Source organism: Larimichthys crocea, chromosome V, assembly GCF_000972845.2.
Source record: "Larimichthys crocea isolate SSNF chromosome V, L_crocea_2.0, whole genome shotgun sequence".
NCBI classification, from domain to species: domain Eukaryota; kingdom Metazoa; phylum Chordata; class Actinopteri; family Sciaenidae; genus Larimichthys; species Larimichthys crocea.
This window is the reverse complement of record NC_040015.1, coordinates 142963-158934: the sequence shown is the minus strand read 5'-3', so window position 1 is coordinate 158934 and position 15972 is coordinate 142963. Positions and strand designations below refer to the sequence as shown.

Here is a 15972-nt window from a genome sequence, read left to right as displayed (position 1 = left end):
GAATGATGAGATTGAGTGGGGATTACATGCAAGTTGCACCTCTATTGCTGCTGCCTGGAAGTAAAATAGGCACCACCTATTTTTTTGACCACGATGTGATGATGACGGAATAACACCAGAAAACTTGTTACTGTGTAACTTTTCTCTCATAAACTTGAATGTCTTGTAAATCATCTTGATGCTACACTGACTTGTAATCAGGTGGATGGTGTCTGGCTGCTCCGCCTCAACTCTCTGTGATTTACAGAGTTTCCTGATGGACAAGCTCGATTTGTTAGCCGGACTGCCTGGATTGTGAGCTCAGAAAAGGAGAGAGTGAGCGAGCAAGAAGCCGCCGGACAAGAGTAAATGTGGGACTGACTTTTAGTGGTTGGTGAGAGCTTGGTGAAATAAAAGGCTGAAAGACAGACGCTGAGCTGGGCTGACTGCTGTTGGACTAGTCAGTAATATTAGCTGCTGCTATGTCTTGTGTTGTTGACCCTGCTTGATGTTTGGCTGTTAGCAACGTTACAAAGACATAACCATTTTTGTCGCTCACTCACCGAGCCCCTGGCGGACTCCCAGTCGTCCTTTCTTCCGGCGGCCATGTTGCTCCAGACAGGGCAGTCCACCGACACGTGAGAAACACAACTTCTTGTTGATGAAGAGGAAGAGGACGGCCAACGCCACGATGAAGACGCCCACCGCCGACAGGAAACCAATGGCCTCTGGGGGGACTGGCAGGAGGAGGGAGAGGGAGAGGGGACACACAATGACACACTGATCAGACCACACAAACAGACAGTCTGGATACATGCAAGCACACACACACACACACACACACACACACACACACACACACACACACACACACACACACACACACAGTACGCATGGTACATGTGATACACACAGACAAAATGAGTGATACTTTAGTATTTGAGTTTACCCTCGTCATTTAATAGTAGCAGTCCTTTTTTTTGCTGTGACATGTTTTTAATCAGCTGACCCTTTTGAGTACCGCCCGTTTTGGCTCTTTGTTCCAATCACAGTTGAGTAAATCTTGGTCAACAACTTCCTCCTTTCCTGTACTCAGATATACTATGTGCTGGTTATTCGTCTATGTTGAAAAGTCAACCAAATTTGGAAAATGGTTAAAAGATAAAGTGACACATATAAATAGTTACATCTTAACGAACTTAAAATATTAGCTTTTTAATATTAAAACATTTCTTTCCTTCTGAATGTGTTTGAGACCATCAGTTGTGCTGTGCAGAGGTAGAGTTGGCACACAGTTCTATACAGTGAATATCCCTATTATTCTAATATTATGACAAGATACACTCCACCAGGTAAAGAGAAACAACAGTCCATCATTACTTTGAGACATGAAGGTCAGTAAATCCAGAAATTTCAAGAACTTTGAACGTGTCTTCAAATATAGTCGCAAAAACTATCAAACACTCTATGAAACTGGGTCTTATGAGGCCCGCCCTAGGAAGTTCCCTTTTCTGCAGATGATAAGTTTTTTATAGTTACCAACCTCAGAAATCAACAATTAACCTCAGATTAACGTTCACATAAATATACAGAGTTCAAGAAGAAGAAGATAGAAGACACATCAACAGAGGAGACTGTGTGAATCAGACCGACATAGTCAAATTATTGCAAAGAAACCACGACTGAGGGAGACTGACGAGAAGAAGAGAACTGTTTGAGCCAACAAACACAATGAATGGGCATTAGACCGGTGGAAATCTGGACTTGAGTCTGATGAGTTTAAATTTGAGACTTTTGGTTCAGACCTTCATGTTTTTGTTAGTTGTAGAGTGAATGAATGGCGTCTGCATGTGTGGTTCCCACCATGAATCATGGAGGACCAGGTGTGGAGGAGCTTTGCTGGTGACACTGAAACTCCTTCTGTTGAAAACTCATTCCAGGTGACGACTGGCTGAGAGAATGCAAAGAGTGTGCTATATGTGGTGTAAACAGTATACTTACTGCATACAGTAAATACAGTGCATTATATAGTAAATATGGCATCTTACTTCATCATCATATTTATAGGGAAGTGGTGTTTTATTTATACTGAAAAATTTGCAAATATCACAAATTCCTGTGGTGACTGAGAAAGACAAGTAAAACATAAAGAAAGAAGAAAGCAAAAAGACAAAGAGTGTGGATACAGATACTGTAAATCAATAGGGAGAAGTCAAAATGAAAAAAGAGAGAAGAGATATCAAGGAGAGAGGCAGAAAAACATCTGGACCAGAACAGAGAGAAAGTAGTGAGGAAACAGATACATGAAAACCAAAACACAGTAAAAATGAAGAGGAGAAACTGATGTGAAGATGGGGGGTAATGAAGAGAGAGAGATAAGGTGAAACAAGGCATACTACTCCACTCTCAATGAGGCGACTGAGACGCAATACAGATGAATAGAAATGCATGTCGGGGGATCGCCATCTCCCGTTTCCACGGAAACATCTCAAAGAGCAGGGCTGAATCAATGGGAGCAAACGGAGACGAGTACACATCCTGCTGAGAGGCGACGCCAAAGAAAGGACTCGGCAGCGTAGGTGTGTGTATTTGTGTGCGTGAGCGGATGTAATACTATTATGTTTTATTTATTTCATACTTCATCTTTTGTCTTCTCACTCTGATGTCTCCCTTTTCTCTCCCACGCTGCACAGATATACCTGATTAATCTACACCGAAAACATCCAATCACACCGCCAAGCAACCGCGTGTTTGTGTGCAGCGGCAAAATAATGAGCAAAAATAGCAGCTGTTTTTTGTAGCTGTCTTTGCTTAAACTGCATGCAGTAGCTTCTGGAATATTTTAATCTCGCCTTAATATCAAGAACATTGAGCTTTGAAGCCTTTTTTGGCATGATGGCCAAACCGTGTAATGACAGCAATGGCGTCCGTCGCGTGTGTGCACACTGACCTGAAAACACTTTTTTTCCTTTAAGCTTACACTGTGAAAGAAGCAGCTGTAAAACGGCGGATATGCCCCGCAAAATGACTCAATTCACTGTCAAAATTTGGTCCATTAGTTCCAATAATATTTGCAAAGTCTCAAAGAGTTACACAATTGAATCATGTCATCCCCATTCACGTTAGCGGAGAGCTAAACGGCTGGACCAACAAAAGTCTGTAGGACGTTTTCTCTATGGATTAACTTGCAGTCTAACAATCATTGTAGATTAGCTAACTAGTTAGTTTTTTATATCACTGAAACACTAACCAGCTGGTTTAACTAAGGCTGATGTCAATTCGTTAGCTAGTTAGTCACATGGATGGGCACCATTTGTGTCTTAGAAAGGACAATATTAAGTCTATATGCTGAAACTCTGTCAATATAAATAAAAATATCTGAAGAGCAGTTTTAAGCTCTGAACACTTGGTCCCTTATCGTCTCCTCTTTTGTTAAGAATGTCCAACAACGGGGCTGTCGGTAGCGTAGTGGGTTAGGCGGCCGCCCCGTGTGTGGAGGCCATAGTCCTCGCTGCAGCTGGCCCCGGTTCGCATCGGACAGCTAATTTACTGCGTGTCACTCCCCCTCTCTCTGCCCCCTGCTTATCTTCAGCTGTACTATTAATAAAGGCATAAAAAGGCCAAAAAAACAATCTTAAAAAAAAAAGAATGTCCAACAACATCTCTGAATCTTCAGAAAGATTTTTGAGCAACTTCTACCACAACAATCTGGTGCAATAACAGTTTGATCGCTACCTGAAAAGCCTTGTCATAACATCAATAAAGATTCAAACCATCCTGGCTACAAACTGTGCCACAGGAGCCTCAGTCAGTGCCCACACATCCAGCCTCCAGACAACCCACTTTCTTCATGTTCAGCTGCTGTGCACTCCCACAGAGACAGCGAGATGTCTGGAAGTGCTAACACATGACAGATGCAGCATGCTTCTGCACTGATAACTCTGTCCATGTCTGACTTTAAAAACCATCACCACCGCCTCCTTTTTCCTCTCCTACAGACGACAGAGACAACACTTGATGTGTTTTTATCATATTTTACCGACACTAGCAAAATGACTTGACGGACCTGGTTGGTTTTTGGGTGGCTTGTCATGAAATTCGGTACAGATATCAACAGATCTGCATCTGACAGGAAATTTCAACATGTCAGGATATGTCAGGCCACTGTCCTATTTACACTTCTCCAGAAATTCAACCTGGCTACTGTGTTTGGTTTCTATAGTTGATGTAGAGGTCAAATGACTCAATGCTCCACATTAAACAGCTAAAGCTACTTATTATTATTTACATTCATTATTTTTAGCTTCAATGTGTAACTTTCTTCTGATAAAGTAACAGATGTTAAATCATGTTGATGCTACACTGACTTGTAATCAGGTGTATGGTGTCTCTGTCATGTAACTTTGTCATCGTACAAGAGTAAATGTGGGACTGACTTTTAGTGGTTGGTGAGAGCTTGGTGAAATAAAAGGCTGAAAGACAGAAGCTGAGCTGGGCTGACTGCTGTTGGACTAGTCAGTAATATTAGCTGCTGCTATGTCTGCTGTTGGTGAGCTTGCTTGATGTTTGGCTGTTAGAAAAGTTATTGACTTGCTAGTGTTTGATCATAAGTAATGTAATCAGAACAAATACATATTTACCACAGTGGGATCTAACTCTGAAACTGGAGGAGACGAATCACAACAAATACAGATTTTTACACAATGTTGCTATAAGAATTAATTAAATGATTGATGCTATAAGATCTGACTGAAAACACGTAGAAAAGCCTATGAATACAAGTTTAATTAATTTACAAAAATAAATCCCCTGCTGAAATGAACACAGTACGACAGTAAATGTTTGGACGGTGTGTTCGGGTGCGGCTGTAAAGTGGAGTTCCCTTTCAGCTGCTCTGACAGTCAGACACTGAGCTCAGTGTTGGAGACTCAGAGCCTCCTACTGTCTGCATCCAGATGGACAGGAAGAAACCCTGGGTCAAAGTCTGGCCTCACACCTGCTGCGCACACACAGGACTCAAACATGGACACACTTCAGTCCAAATGCAGAGATCCCTGTTTACTCTCTCTATTACACACAAACTAACCTCATTCTACCCACTATAAGTCCTCAGACCACAAGTGACATCTTCAAATATCTAGTTATGTCAGATCAACAATCATAAACCCCAAAACAATTTAATTTATAACAACGGAAAACAGGGAAAGACAACAAATCCTCATATGTGCAAAGCTGAAAAGAGCAAATGCCTTCGCATTGTTGCTTGTTTAAATCATTTGATTAACTATCAATTGAATAACTGGATTTATTGACTACTTTCAATGATGTCAAATTCAATACACTGCTTAAATGAGGCACCAGAAGAATGAATGTCTGAATCACCTGAATCACCCACCTGTCAGTCAAAGTGTCCACACTGTTAATTCTGCATAACTTTAAGTCTTAATATAATGTGAACAGGTGACTTGCATATAAATTCACCCTCAGTACAGTTGTCATGAACGGGGAAATTAGCTACAGAGACCAAAACAGTTTTTTGTACCAGGCTGTAAACATGTTTATTTCTGCTGTGAAGTTGGACATTTGAACATGGGGACTTATGGAGACTGACTCACTTCTGGAGCCAGCCTCAAGTGGACGTTTGAGGAACTGCAGCACTTCCTGTGCTGGCTTTGTTTCGCAGCAGCTGAGGTTGCCACTTGATGTGAGGGCACAGCATTTCAAGTCACATATTCACTGTGGACCACAGAGGACGATTCCTAATTATTTTAGTGACGCTCTGACCACATGATAACGATAACGATGACATGTGGTCGACATTTTCATCCATTAACAAACAGGAATGACAAGTTTGTTCTGAATTTGTCTCATAAATTAATAATAATAACCAATTTTACATAAACGTCAGAAAACTCTTATTTCACTCACTCATAGACAACATTTACATCAGAATATATTAGATTAGATAAATCTAAATTAATCTCTGTGAAAGGTGAATTGCATTACTGCACCAGCGGGGAACCAGATGGAGATAAAAACAGGACAAACGGGGGGTATCGATCAAACAGTTTGTTGAATGTGCAAACGTATTAAAGGCAAACCACAATAAATTAACGTACAAACAAGGATTAGGAAGGCAATGTGACCCAGAAGTCAATGAGAGGCTTCGGATCGGGCTAATGAGATGGAGAGATTGAACCATAAAAATTTCACTAATCTCTGACAGACATGGTTGTGAAAGGTTGTTTGTGTGTGTGAATACTAAATCCTTATCCCCTGATTACTATGCAGCTGCTGACTTTTCCACCCCAGCTTTGAAGTGAGTAGAAAAAAGAGCACTTTGATGTGAGCATTAGATTAGGATGAAGACACACTGCAGCAGTAGTGACGGCAGCAGCAGCGAAGGCCATGTTGTTACTGCTCATTAACGAGATACAAGAGATCATAAAGAAGACGAACACGCTGCTTTGTAGTTTCTTCTGTCTTCTTTTTGAGGATGATGATGAATAAAAGGAGCCCCTGCTGTCTTTCTCAGTTCGTTGTAAGGTCACTCATTAATGTTGGTAATTAGTTCCAAAACTGTGTGTGTGTCCTGGCCCTTTGCCTACAGATTATTACTATAACACACATCTGAATGCTCAGTCTGAAGACTGCTGGATATGGGAAGATTATCTCTCTGTAAGTCTGTATGTGACCATGTTCATGCTAATTTTGAAACCTCTCTGTTTTGGCCTCCTATCCTCACTGAACTAGGCGTTTTTTACTCCCACAGAAAAATCTGAAAATGCTCATCTCTTGTGCTGTGGGTGTGAAAAACAAAGGTTTTCCAAAACAATGACGTGTGCCTGTTCAGTCAGGATCGGATGTTCAGAAGACTTCTACGTGTCGCCAGGTTCTTCTGTTATTGCTGCTTTTGAATGAGTTCTGGTCTCTGGCTCTGGTCACCACCATGTTGGTAGTCCTGCTTCTTCTGCCTCTTAACTAATCTAAAAGTGGTCAAAGAGGTGGATCATCGGAGCCAGCTTTAAGTGGGTGCCTGAGGAGCTGCAGTTTTTGGCACTTCCACATTGGCTTCACTTCACAGCCTACATTTATTGTTACCCACAAAGGCTGAGAATGATTTTGAATGTGTTGGATTGGGTTGAAGTCAGGGATAGTAGCTTGTGTGACAGAATTTTATAATATATAGTTATATAAGTTCTGTGTTTGGATGTTTCTGAAATGCACCATGGGACTTGTAGTTACTGCCTCGCCTTGTGTTTTTATGTCCACAGGCTTGTACTTTTGAGCTTTTATCAAAGAAGATATTTTCTAACACAGCCGTTCATCTGTTGAACTTTAAAGCCTCATTGTGTCATTTCTCACATAAACTAATGTCTGTTAATCCTGTTGATGCTACACTGACTTTGTCATTCGTACATGTTATAAGAATTTTCAAATGACCCTTCAATAAGGAAGACTGGATTCTAAGTATCAAAGTTAAATTGTTATGTCAAAGTTATTATTCTAGAAAGGAGCGTTTAACAGAGCAACACCCAAAAGGGGGTTACAGCGGAAAAAGGCTCCCTGTGGAGCTCTAACAGTTGATTCTTATACACTCTCTAATGGGCTGTCTCGGACACCTCCCTATAGATACAGATAGCATCATAAGTCTTCTTAGTTTCCTTAATCAGTAGTCAGCATTTCCCCAATTTAAATGTGACCTCTCTGACCTGTCCCTGACCCTTGTTCTGTTCTGGACTTCTTCTATTTATACATTAACCTGAACTTTACCTGGAGAGACCTTTGTGAATTAAAAAGCTGAAAGACTTTTTGCAGTTGATGTGATTACTCCATCCTGATAACGTGCTGACGTTATATAAAAAAATAGGAAATAAATAATTAGATCATTTATTACGCTGGTTGTATCAAATCTGCTGAATGGTTTGTGTTAAAAAAAAAAAAAACACTCTAAACTCTGAGCTGACATGACGTTGACTGACCTCGCTGCACTGAACACACAAACAGCCGAGCTGTTGTTGTTGTCGGGATGGAAGGTCGAATCAACCCAGAGACATCAGCACATCATGTTTTCAGCCTGACTCAAACCCACTAACTGCAAGACACACACACACACACACACACACACACACACACACACACACACACCTGAAAATCATAGTTTCCCTGGAAACAGCCCAGTGGTATTAAGGTATAATGAGTGTGACTTTTCCCACCCACATGTAAGAAGGTCTCATGTTACCATGGCGCTGTCTGTCTGTTCATCCTGGTTGGCCGGGAGGATGAGAGCATCTCTGGGCTGAGATAAAGTGATGATGAATAAGGGAAAAAAAACCTACTCGTAGGAGGTTTCATTTGGAGGGAAGCTCACACTATAATGTGAGGCATCAAGACCCCCTTTTATTTTCACACTGAACACTCACAACTGTTTTCCAACAATATCTGCTAAACTGAAACATCTTATATATAATTATAAGTTCTTATAGTTATGTTTAGACTACTCACAGCACTTGGTTAAGGTTGAATATTATATATTAATCTTTCTGTTGTATTTGGTCTCCGGTCACACCAGGAAGCAGCAAAGCACAATTCCTGCGTGTTGCTATGCTACTAACTAGTAAACTACTAAAAACTAAGCACATACATCTGTATTCACTTGATATGGTATTTGTATCCCGCACTTGCCATATCAATAAAGTAAACTACGAACATGTGATTTGACTGTTAACTTCTAAGTAACCCATCGTTTAAACTGCATTTAACCATTAGCTTCGTGAGTAACTTAACATTTGAACTTGTATTTGACTTCTTGTGAGTAACCAATCATTTAGTCTAGTCCATTTAGACTGATACTATTGAAATTCAGTGAATTCTGTCAGAAATGTTGCTGACATACTGATTTAGGTCCTTTAATAGGAAATATTCATAAAGAGTTTACTCTCTAAAACAAAGTCTTTCCATCATCCATCAAGTTAGAAGTACTGATCAGACAAAGTGATGGAGCAGAGCACTTTAAGCTCCATCACCACACAATAAAGCTTTACAGACTGATGTGGAGGCACCATCTGCTGGTTACAGACTGCATTTCAACTGTGCAACATGAGAGCAGACGTTTCAGTGTCCAGTAGGTCCTAAAATGGTTCAAAGCTTTGGCAAAACATTGTTATCAATCTAAAATTTAAAGAGTACGTTTCTCACTTAGGTTGCTGCATAACAGGAGCTCAGATAAAACTATAAGACGTTTGCCACAAAGAGACACAGACTTTTTTCCTGTTTGGTGGATTTAAAGCTTGATAATTAAACATAGGATCAGACTAAGATCAGATCAGACTTGCTCAGTCTTTCTCGCTTGCAAAAGAGATAATTTGTCTCAATACGACTACGTGAATTTAATATAATAATATAATATAATTTAATATCTTCCTTAATTTTGCTGCTTAGTTTAGACAAACAAGACTGATGCATCATTATTTATTTAACAGCATGTTTTCACTTGTAACTTTAGAGCAAAGGCTTTTACGATGAGGACAGACTGAAGTGTTTGGCAACTATCTCAGATAACAAGTTTGGCTGAGGTCATTAGCTTCCCCAGATCGATACAAAGCAGGACAAAGCTGCTAACGTTAACATAAACTCTGGCACACTTTCTACACAGCCAGCAGTGAAATACTACACGGTCGGTGAAAAATGTGATACACATTTATACATACAAACATGATAAAGTTCCCTCTACGGTGGCACTCGGTGATGATGCAGGGCGCTCTGGTGCCCTTCAAGTTGAAGAAATGCATTGTCACATACTGTAGAGTGCCCTACATACATAGAACGTTAGTTGGCCTCTACATGATCCAATAGTTAATATTACCCTCTGTGTGTCACAGAGGTGTAGTATTTAGGTGGAGACGACACCGGGCCTGAAAAAGTGTGGTCCAATGACAACGCATAAACATTAACACTCGCATGGTGCTTTGAGCAGCTACAGTTGGCAGCAGTTTACTTCACTGTCCATCAGGAAACCCTGTAAATCACAGAGAGTTGAGGCGGAGCAGCCGGAGGACATCAGAGGGAAAAGCAGAAAACATTTTCTCCATAAAATATGATCCAGTTTCACCAAAATCAGTCAAATAGTTGGTGGTGTGTGACTTAGTGCCGTAAAGCGTTACGTACTTCTCCTGACCCAAAGTTACCAATCACACAGTGGTCATGGTTTGACACAATCTCCGAAGCAGCACAGGTCAGAAACAAGTTTCTGTGCCTCTGTATTGTCTGCCTATCAATGCCAAGAAGGTAAAATGTTCTGTGAAGAACCGCAGGTGACACTAAACAAACAGGATAGGCGTTGAGAGACTAAAGACGTAAAGAAGTGAAGTGCAAAGCTCACATTTGTTACCATATGTTGACCTTGTAGTCTCATTAGCTTCTCCTTTGCTGGCCATGTCTTCGCCTCCTTCTTCTCTAGTGGTTCCTCTCCTCGTCCTCACTCCTTTTTACTCCTTTCTACATATTCACACTTATGTAGAGTGAACAAAGTTGACTCTTGGTCTGCTAAAATGCCTCTGTCGTTCCACTGTGACCCGTCAATCAGCACAGCTTTCCTGCCTCGCACTGGGTGAGGCGGATGTTCCTTCCTGAATACCACCAAGACACAACAACACGGAGGAAGGTGGGGAAAGTGACCCACCAAGCACTGTAAAAGCCATAAATGCTAAAATGACGACGAAGTCTAAGTCATAAGAAGGGTAAATTCAAGCTTGACAGATATGTCACATATTTACTGTATTATATGATATAATTACTTATTATCTCATCAGAGATATGAAATACAAGCTTCTTGGCAGCAAAACTACAGCTGCTATATTTCTTCTTTGGAAATCTTCACATCAGGAATGTCTGTTTATGTTTTGTCCTGTGTGATCCGGTCTGATCCCGCACACTGACCATGTCAACACTTCGGGTTGCCAGAAATGAAACATACTAGAGCTGTGGGAGAAAGCTAATGGAGTGGATCAATGGCGATAAAGTTAGATTTGTTCTTCTGTTCTGGAAAAAGTGCTCAATGTTTCTAAAACATTTTTTTTGAGGAAGGTTTCAGATTTGCAGGCACTCTTGGGTGCTATTAGAAAGGTCTTTTTAGCCTCTGAGTTTTTGTTCATAGTTTTGGTTTTTCTGGTTAATCTTGTAATAACTGCTGTCAACACAACACTAACTGATGAAGTTATTGGCAAACAGTGGCAACAATGTTATTAATTTGTGTTAGTTTAGTTTGTATTTTTGTCTAAGTCCAATATTTATTCTCTTTTAGCTCTGTCTGCCTATGTTCACCAACTAGTCTCTGCCTGTGTCTGTCAACTGTGTGCTAACTTCTTACAGCTTTTTCTCTGAAAATGACGCTGAGAAGGAACCAAGACAGTACAGTTGTTTGCTTGACAGATAAACACTGAGCTAAAACTCTCTATGAACTCTCAGATTGAGCTTATAATTCTCTTCAGGTTCATACCAGAGTAAAAATTATTGTAAATATATTGATTATAGTGGCTTTAAATCAAATTATTTATAGCAGCAAAAGAGCCAGATATTTTCTCAGGAGTTGGTGGAGACCGCTGACAGTATAAAGAATGGATGGCGTATGTGTGACGTCACCCCCAGGTTTCTAAAGAGCTGTCTGAAGCTCAGTGTGGTGGCACTGGCTGCCGCCATGATGGTATTCCTGCTTCTTCCACTTCCCAGCTAATCTAAAAATCGACAAATACACGGATCATCAGTGGACCTGATACAGGATGAAGTAAGCCTGGCTGCTCAAACAATCCACCAAAGCATCCCTGCTCTTAATTCTTCGTAATTTTAAGCCTTAATATAATTTGAAAAGACAAGTTCTATAAAAATTCACCCTTAATGGGCCACAGTTGTCATGAACAGTGAAATTAGCTATAGAGACCAAAACTGAGTTTGCTGCTTGGTGGAGACCTAAATCAGAGCTAAAAGAGAGTGACTATTGGACTTACATTCATCATTAGTGTTTGTCAGGGGAGTTATAATGCCCTCAAGTGGACAATTTTAGCTGTGGATGATTCACTTAATAACCCACCATAATTTCAATCTATTTGAATATCTACACCTCAGAGAAACCTTTATGTGACTTCAGTCAGCCTGTAGAGCGAAATGAAAGTGAGATGAGTCCGGTTTCCCGTCAGGCTGCATGGAAGACAGCCCCATCAATCGGCCTCAGTGCTCAAATAAACAGAAACAAACATCCGTTTGAATTTCCTGACACAGCTTATCACACACACACACAGCAGTATTAAATATTACTCATGAGTCCTGATTGAGAGTGCTCTCATATCTCAGCCTGCAGTCTGGGCCACAACCAGGAGGAGAGAGCCATGAATTAGACATCGGACCAGTCTGTAAGTAGGCCACAATAACCAGGAGCATCACACACACAAGACTTACTGCTTCTTACTGTTTAACGGAGCGCGCTCAGGATCTTTGACATTTTTTTGTTATCTCCTCATAACAACACTGTATACTTTAATTATTTTCTGTTTACTGTGACAGAGATATAGTACAGTGGTCGACAAGGGCAAACGTGCTGCAAACGGCTGGCTCAGTTCGTGGCAGTGGCAGCTTGTAGTGGCACTTCTGGACCTGCCGCAGCAGTTGCAGGTGTCTGAGGCAGCTGGCACTGATTTGTATTTTATAAAATCGTCAGTCGTCAGTGTTGCATTAGACTCGCTGGAAGTTTTTTTTTCATCATGTGATTTCTGCATTAATTTGCAAGGTTTTCTTTATTCATCTTTTAACCACTGCCGCTGCGTGGCGCAGTTGCCACTGACCTGCCACAGCAACTACTGCTACTTTGATCATCTGTTTTTATTTTTTATTTTACTGATAACAGTTGTCATTGTTGTATTAGACGGAAGTAACATTTCCATCATGTGATTTCTGCATTAATTTGCGTTTATTTAATTCATCTCTGAACATCTGTCTCAACTGCTTCCACTGTGTGGGGCACTGACGTGATGGCGTGTGGGAAAGCTGCCAATTATGCAGAAATCACATAATGGAAATGCTACTGCCAGCAAGTCTAATGCACCACTGACAACTGTTTTATAAAATAAAAACAAATGCCCATAACTGCAGCAGTTGTTTTGGGCAACTGCCATGGCAGGTCAGTGGCAGCTGCCTCAGACACTGGCAACTGTCGCAGCAGGTCCAGAAGTACCAATACTAGCTGCCGCTGCCACGAATTGAGCCAGCCCTTTCCTCAAAAGATAGCCAACTTTCTTCTGGGCATCCAGCTAATGTTTTAAAAAGGGACTGGACCAGTGTGTTCTGTGTGTTTTTGGTTTTGCATCATTCCTGTGTTTGCAGTCTTTGGCCGTTTGCGGCACGTTTCACTTGTCGGCCACTGTAATATTGTTACTTTGCAAGTAGTCAATAGGGAGGTTGTCACGATACCAGAAGGAACTTCTGAAATGTTTCATGCATAAACTGTGAGTTCATTGTTCAGTTCGTTACCATGTTGCAACTGGCTAGACAACCTCTACAAACTCTGAAATAATAAATACAACACAAGTCGGTGCTCACCTCCAACCAGCAGGTGTGTCACACACCTGTGTACTTGTGTTGTTTGTTCTGTGGTATGTCATTATTCTTAATACAATGAGTGCTGAGTGTAATTAAAAACATGAAAATATGAGCTTGAACTGCGGTTCATTGGGGGGTCATTTGGGGGAGGACAAATGGAGATTGCTCACCATGGAGGCTCTTTAGTAGGCCTGTGTTATAAATAAAACAGCACTCTGGAAAAAAAAGACAATATCCTCACAATAATACTGTAAAAGATTAACCTGTAAAATTTAAACCTGGAGAGGAATGATTCATAATTTGGTACAGGAGATATGAAAACAGGTTTCCATGAAGGGACCATGATGAGGCAACTATCAACTCTCCAATGAGTCCGTGCAGGAATACTGACGGAATAACAGACATTTTGTTTGTTTGGGGGCTCATACATGCCTGAAAATGTTAAATATTTGGCTAATATTCAGAAAAGACACAGTATTTGGTCTAAAGATAATAAACTGGCCTACACATCCTATCTCTCTGTCAGCCAAACCCCCAAAAAAGAAACCAGGAGAGAGAGAGAGCCTGAAAACAGCCTCCATCACCAGCACTGACATGGGGAAAAAAATATCAGATGCGGTGACAGCGTGAGGAGACGGTGGTACTTACTGTCCGAGGCCATGGCTGCGGCTGTTTTCCCCTCAGACTGACCGCGGTACCGAGTGTATGATCGGCGGAGCAGAGGCAGCAGCGTCCCCGCCGCTCCTCATCCTCCAGACCCGCAAAGCTTCAGCCACACAGCGGTGAACGATGTCCCCTTCACGTACTGTAGGAAACATCTACACTCAATAGGTTCATGCTCATCTCGTTTTTTTTAAAAATCATTTTAAAACGTTGCTATTAAAATATTTCACAGAATTAGTCACTTGTGACCTAAAGCGTCGAAATAATTTATGCAAATTGGCTCAATTTAGGGATAAATAGGAGAACATTTACCTCCTACGTACGAAGCCCACGGTCTTTGAACTTGCTGTGCATCCTCAATGCTGCCCTAGAAAATGTAAATAGCAACAACTATGATACAATCTAAAATAATTAGTTAAAATTCAAGTTGAAGACAACTCTTTACTACTTATGTGGTGTGAAATTTGTTTTAATGCAAAAATGCAGAATGATAAAATAATGTCAAAGAAAACAAGTAAAAACCAAACAGTCAAATCCAGTTTAATCTAGTTTATGATTGACATGGGGCTAGCCTCACCTAATTAAGTTTTACTGACGTCCCTCCCAGTATTATATTGATATAATGAAATAATACAGTATATCTATTGTACTGAACTGTATTAATATAACCCACATAAACAGTAACTTTGGCTAAATCTATTTATGGGAAATAAAAAGAGCTAATCTAGTCTGTTAAATGTTTGGCAGCCATACTTTATTAAGCCAGCTTTATTTGTGCGCTTTCCTTCCAATATAATACACTATATCCATCGTTGTGAACACCTTGGAAATTAATCCAACATATGTATTAACTCTGGCTAAATCCAGTCATGGAAAATCTTAGTTCACCTGGTAGAGTGTCTGACCCATGTACCAAGTCTCTTTCATAGCAACCCAGGGTTTACCTGTGGCCCTTTGATACGTCATCCTCTCTCTCCACTTTCCTATCACTGGTCAGTTGTCACTATAGAATACAGCTCAAAATGCCACAAACATATCTTTAAAAACCTAGTCAGTCCCCTTTGGAGTCCTTATTGTTCAAGAGCAATCTGTGCAGACACATATCACAAATATACAGTCTTCTATCAAAGCACTGAAAGGCTAATAAAGAATAAAGACAGACGGGAGAGGGACCTGGGGATTCAGATCACAGACAAACGCTGGAGTGAGATAAATGAACAATCAGAGATAGTATAGACACTGTAATTACACATTTATACACAGGGCATACCTTACACCTGAGAGACTGAGTCACATTAAAACAGATCTATCCCCTCTATGCCCCTAGTGTAAATTAAACAGGTATGCTGGTACATATGGTATGGTCTTGTTCTAAGCTTAGACAGTCTCAAAGGATAAAAGGTTTTGTGAGCTTAGCCAGTACAGTTGCCAAAAGATGTATCAAAACTAAGTGGAATCATGAAGTTAATTCAGGCGCTCTCTTAGAAAAAATAACATACATCATTAGAGGCAGCCCACAGCTGTTTCATAAGACTTGGGACCTATGGATGACCTATATGGAGTCAGATCACTCTCATTTTCATTTGGATCCCTATGTCTTTATTTAATGTGTATGGGGGTGGAAAGTGGAGCGCGGGTCACTACGTGGGAGGGAGAGGATGTGTATGTGTTTTTTATGTTTCAAATGGAAGATGTACTATCTTTTGTCATGGCACTGGTTTTACATTAGGTTGTGTTCTGTTG

General features: G+C 40.7%; 1 protein-coding gene across 3 annotated transcripts in view; it reads right to left on the bottom strand.

The window, feature by feature from the left end:
* The window catches only part of syt16 (synaptotagmin XVI), a 34001-nt gene extending 19374 nt beyond the window's left edge, over positions 1 to 14627 (bottom strand). Inside the window, exons 1-4 of one of the 3 annotated variants that reach the window (XM_027278750.1) lie at positions 14542 to 14627; positions 14215 to 14371; positions 10361 to 10607; positions 543 to 716 (exon numbers count right to left, since the gene is read on the bottom strand). In XM_027278750.1, coding sequence (XP_027134551.1) covers positions 543 to 716; positions 10361 to 10415 — 229 coding nt within the window. In that variant the 5' untranslated portion in view covers positions 10416 to 10607; positions 14215 to 14371; positions 14542 to 14627. Of the gene's footprint in view, positions 1 to 542; positions 786 to 10360; positions 10608 to 14214; positions 14372 to 14541 lie in introns of all 3 variants that reach the window. The other 2 variants (XM_019260381.2, XM_019260383.2) reach the window with 2 other exon arrangements.
* Between the last annotated feature and the right edge of the window lie 1345 nt (positions 14628 to 15972).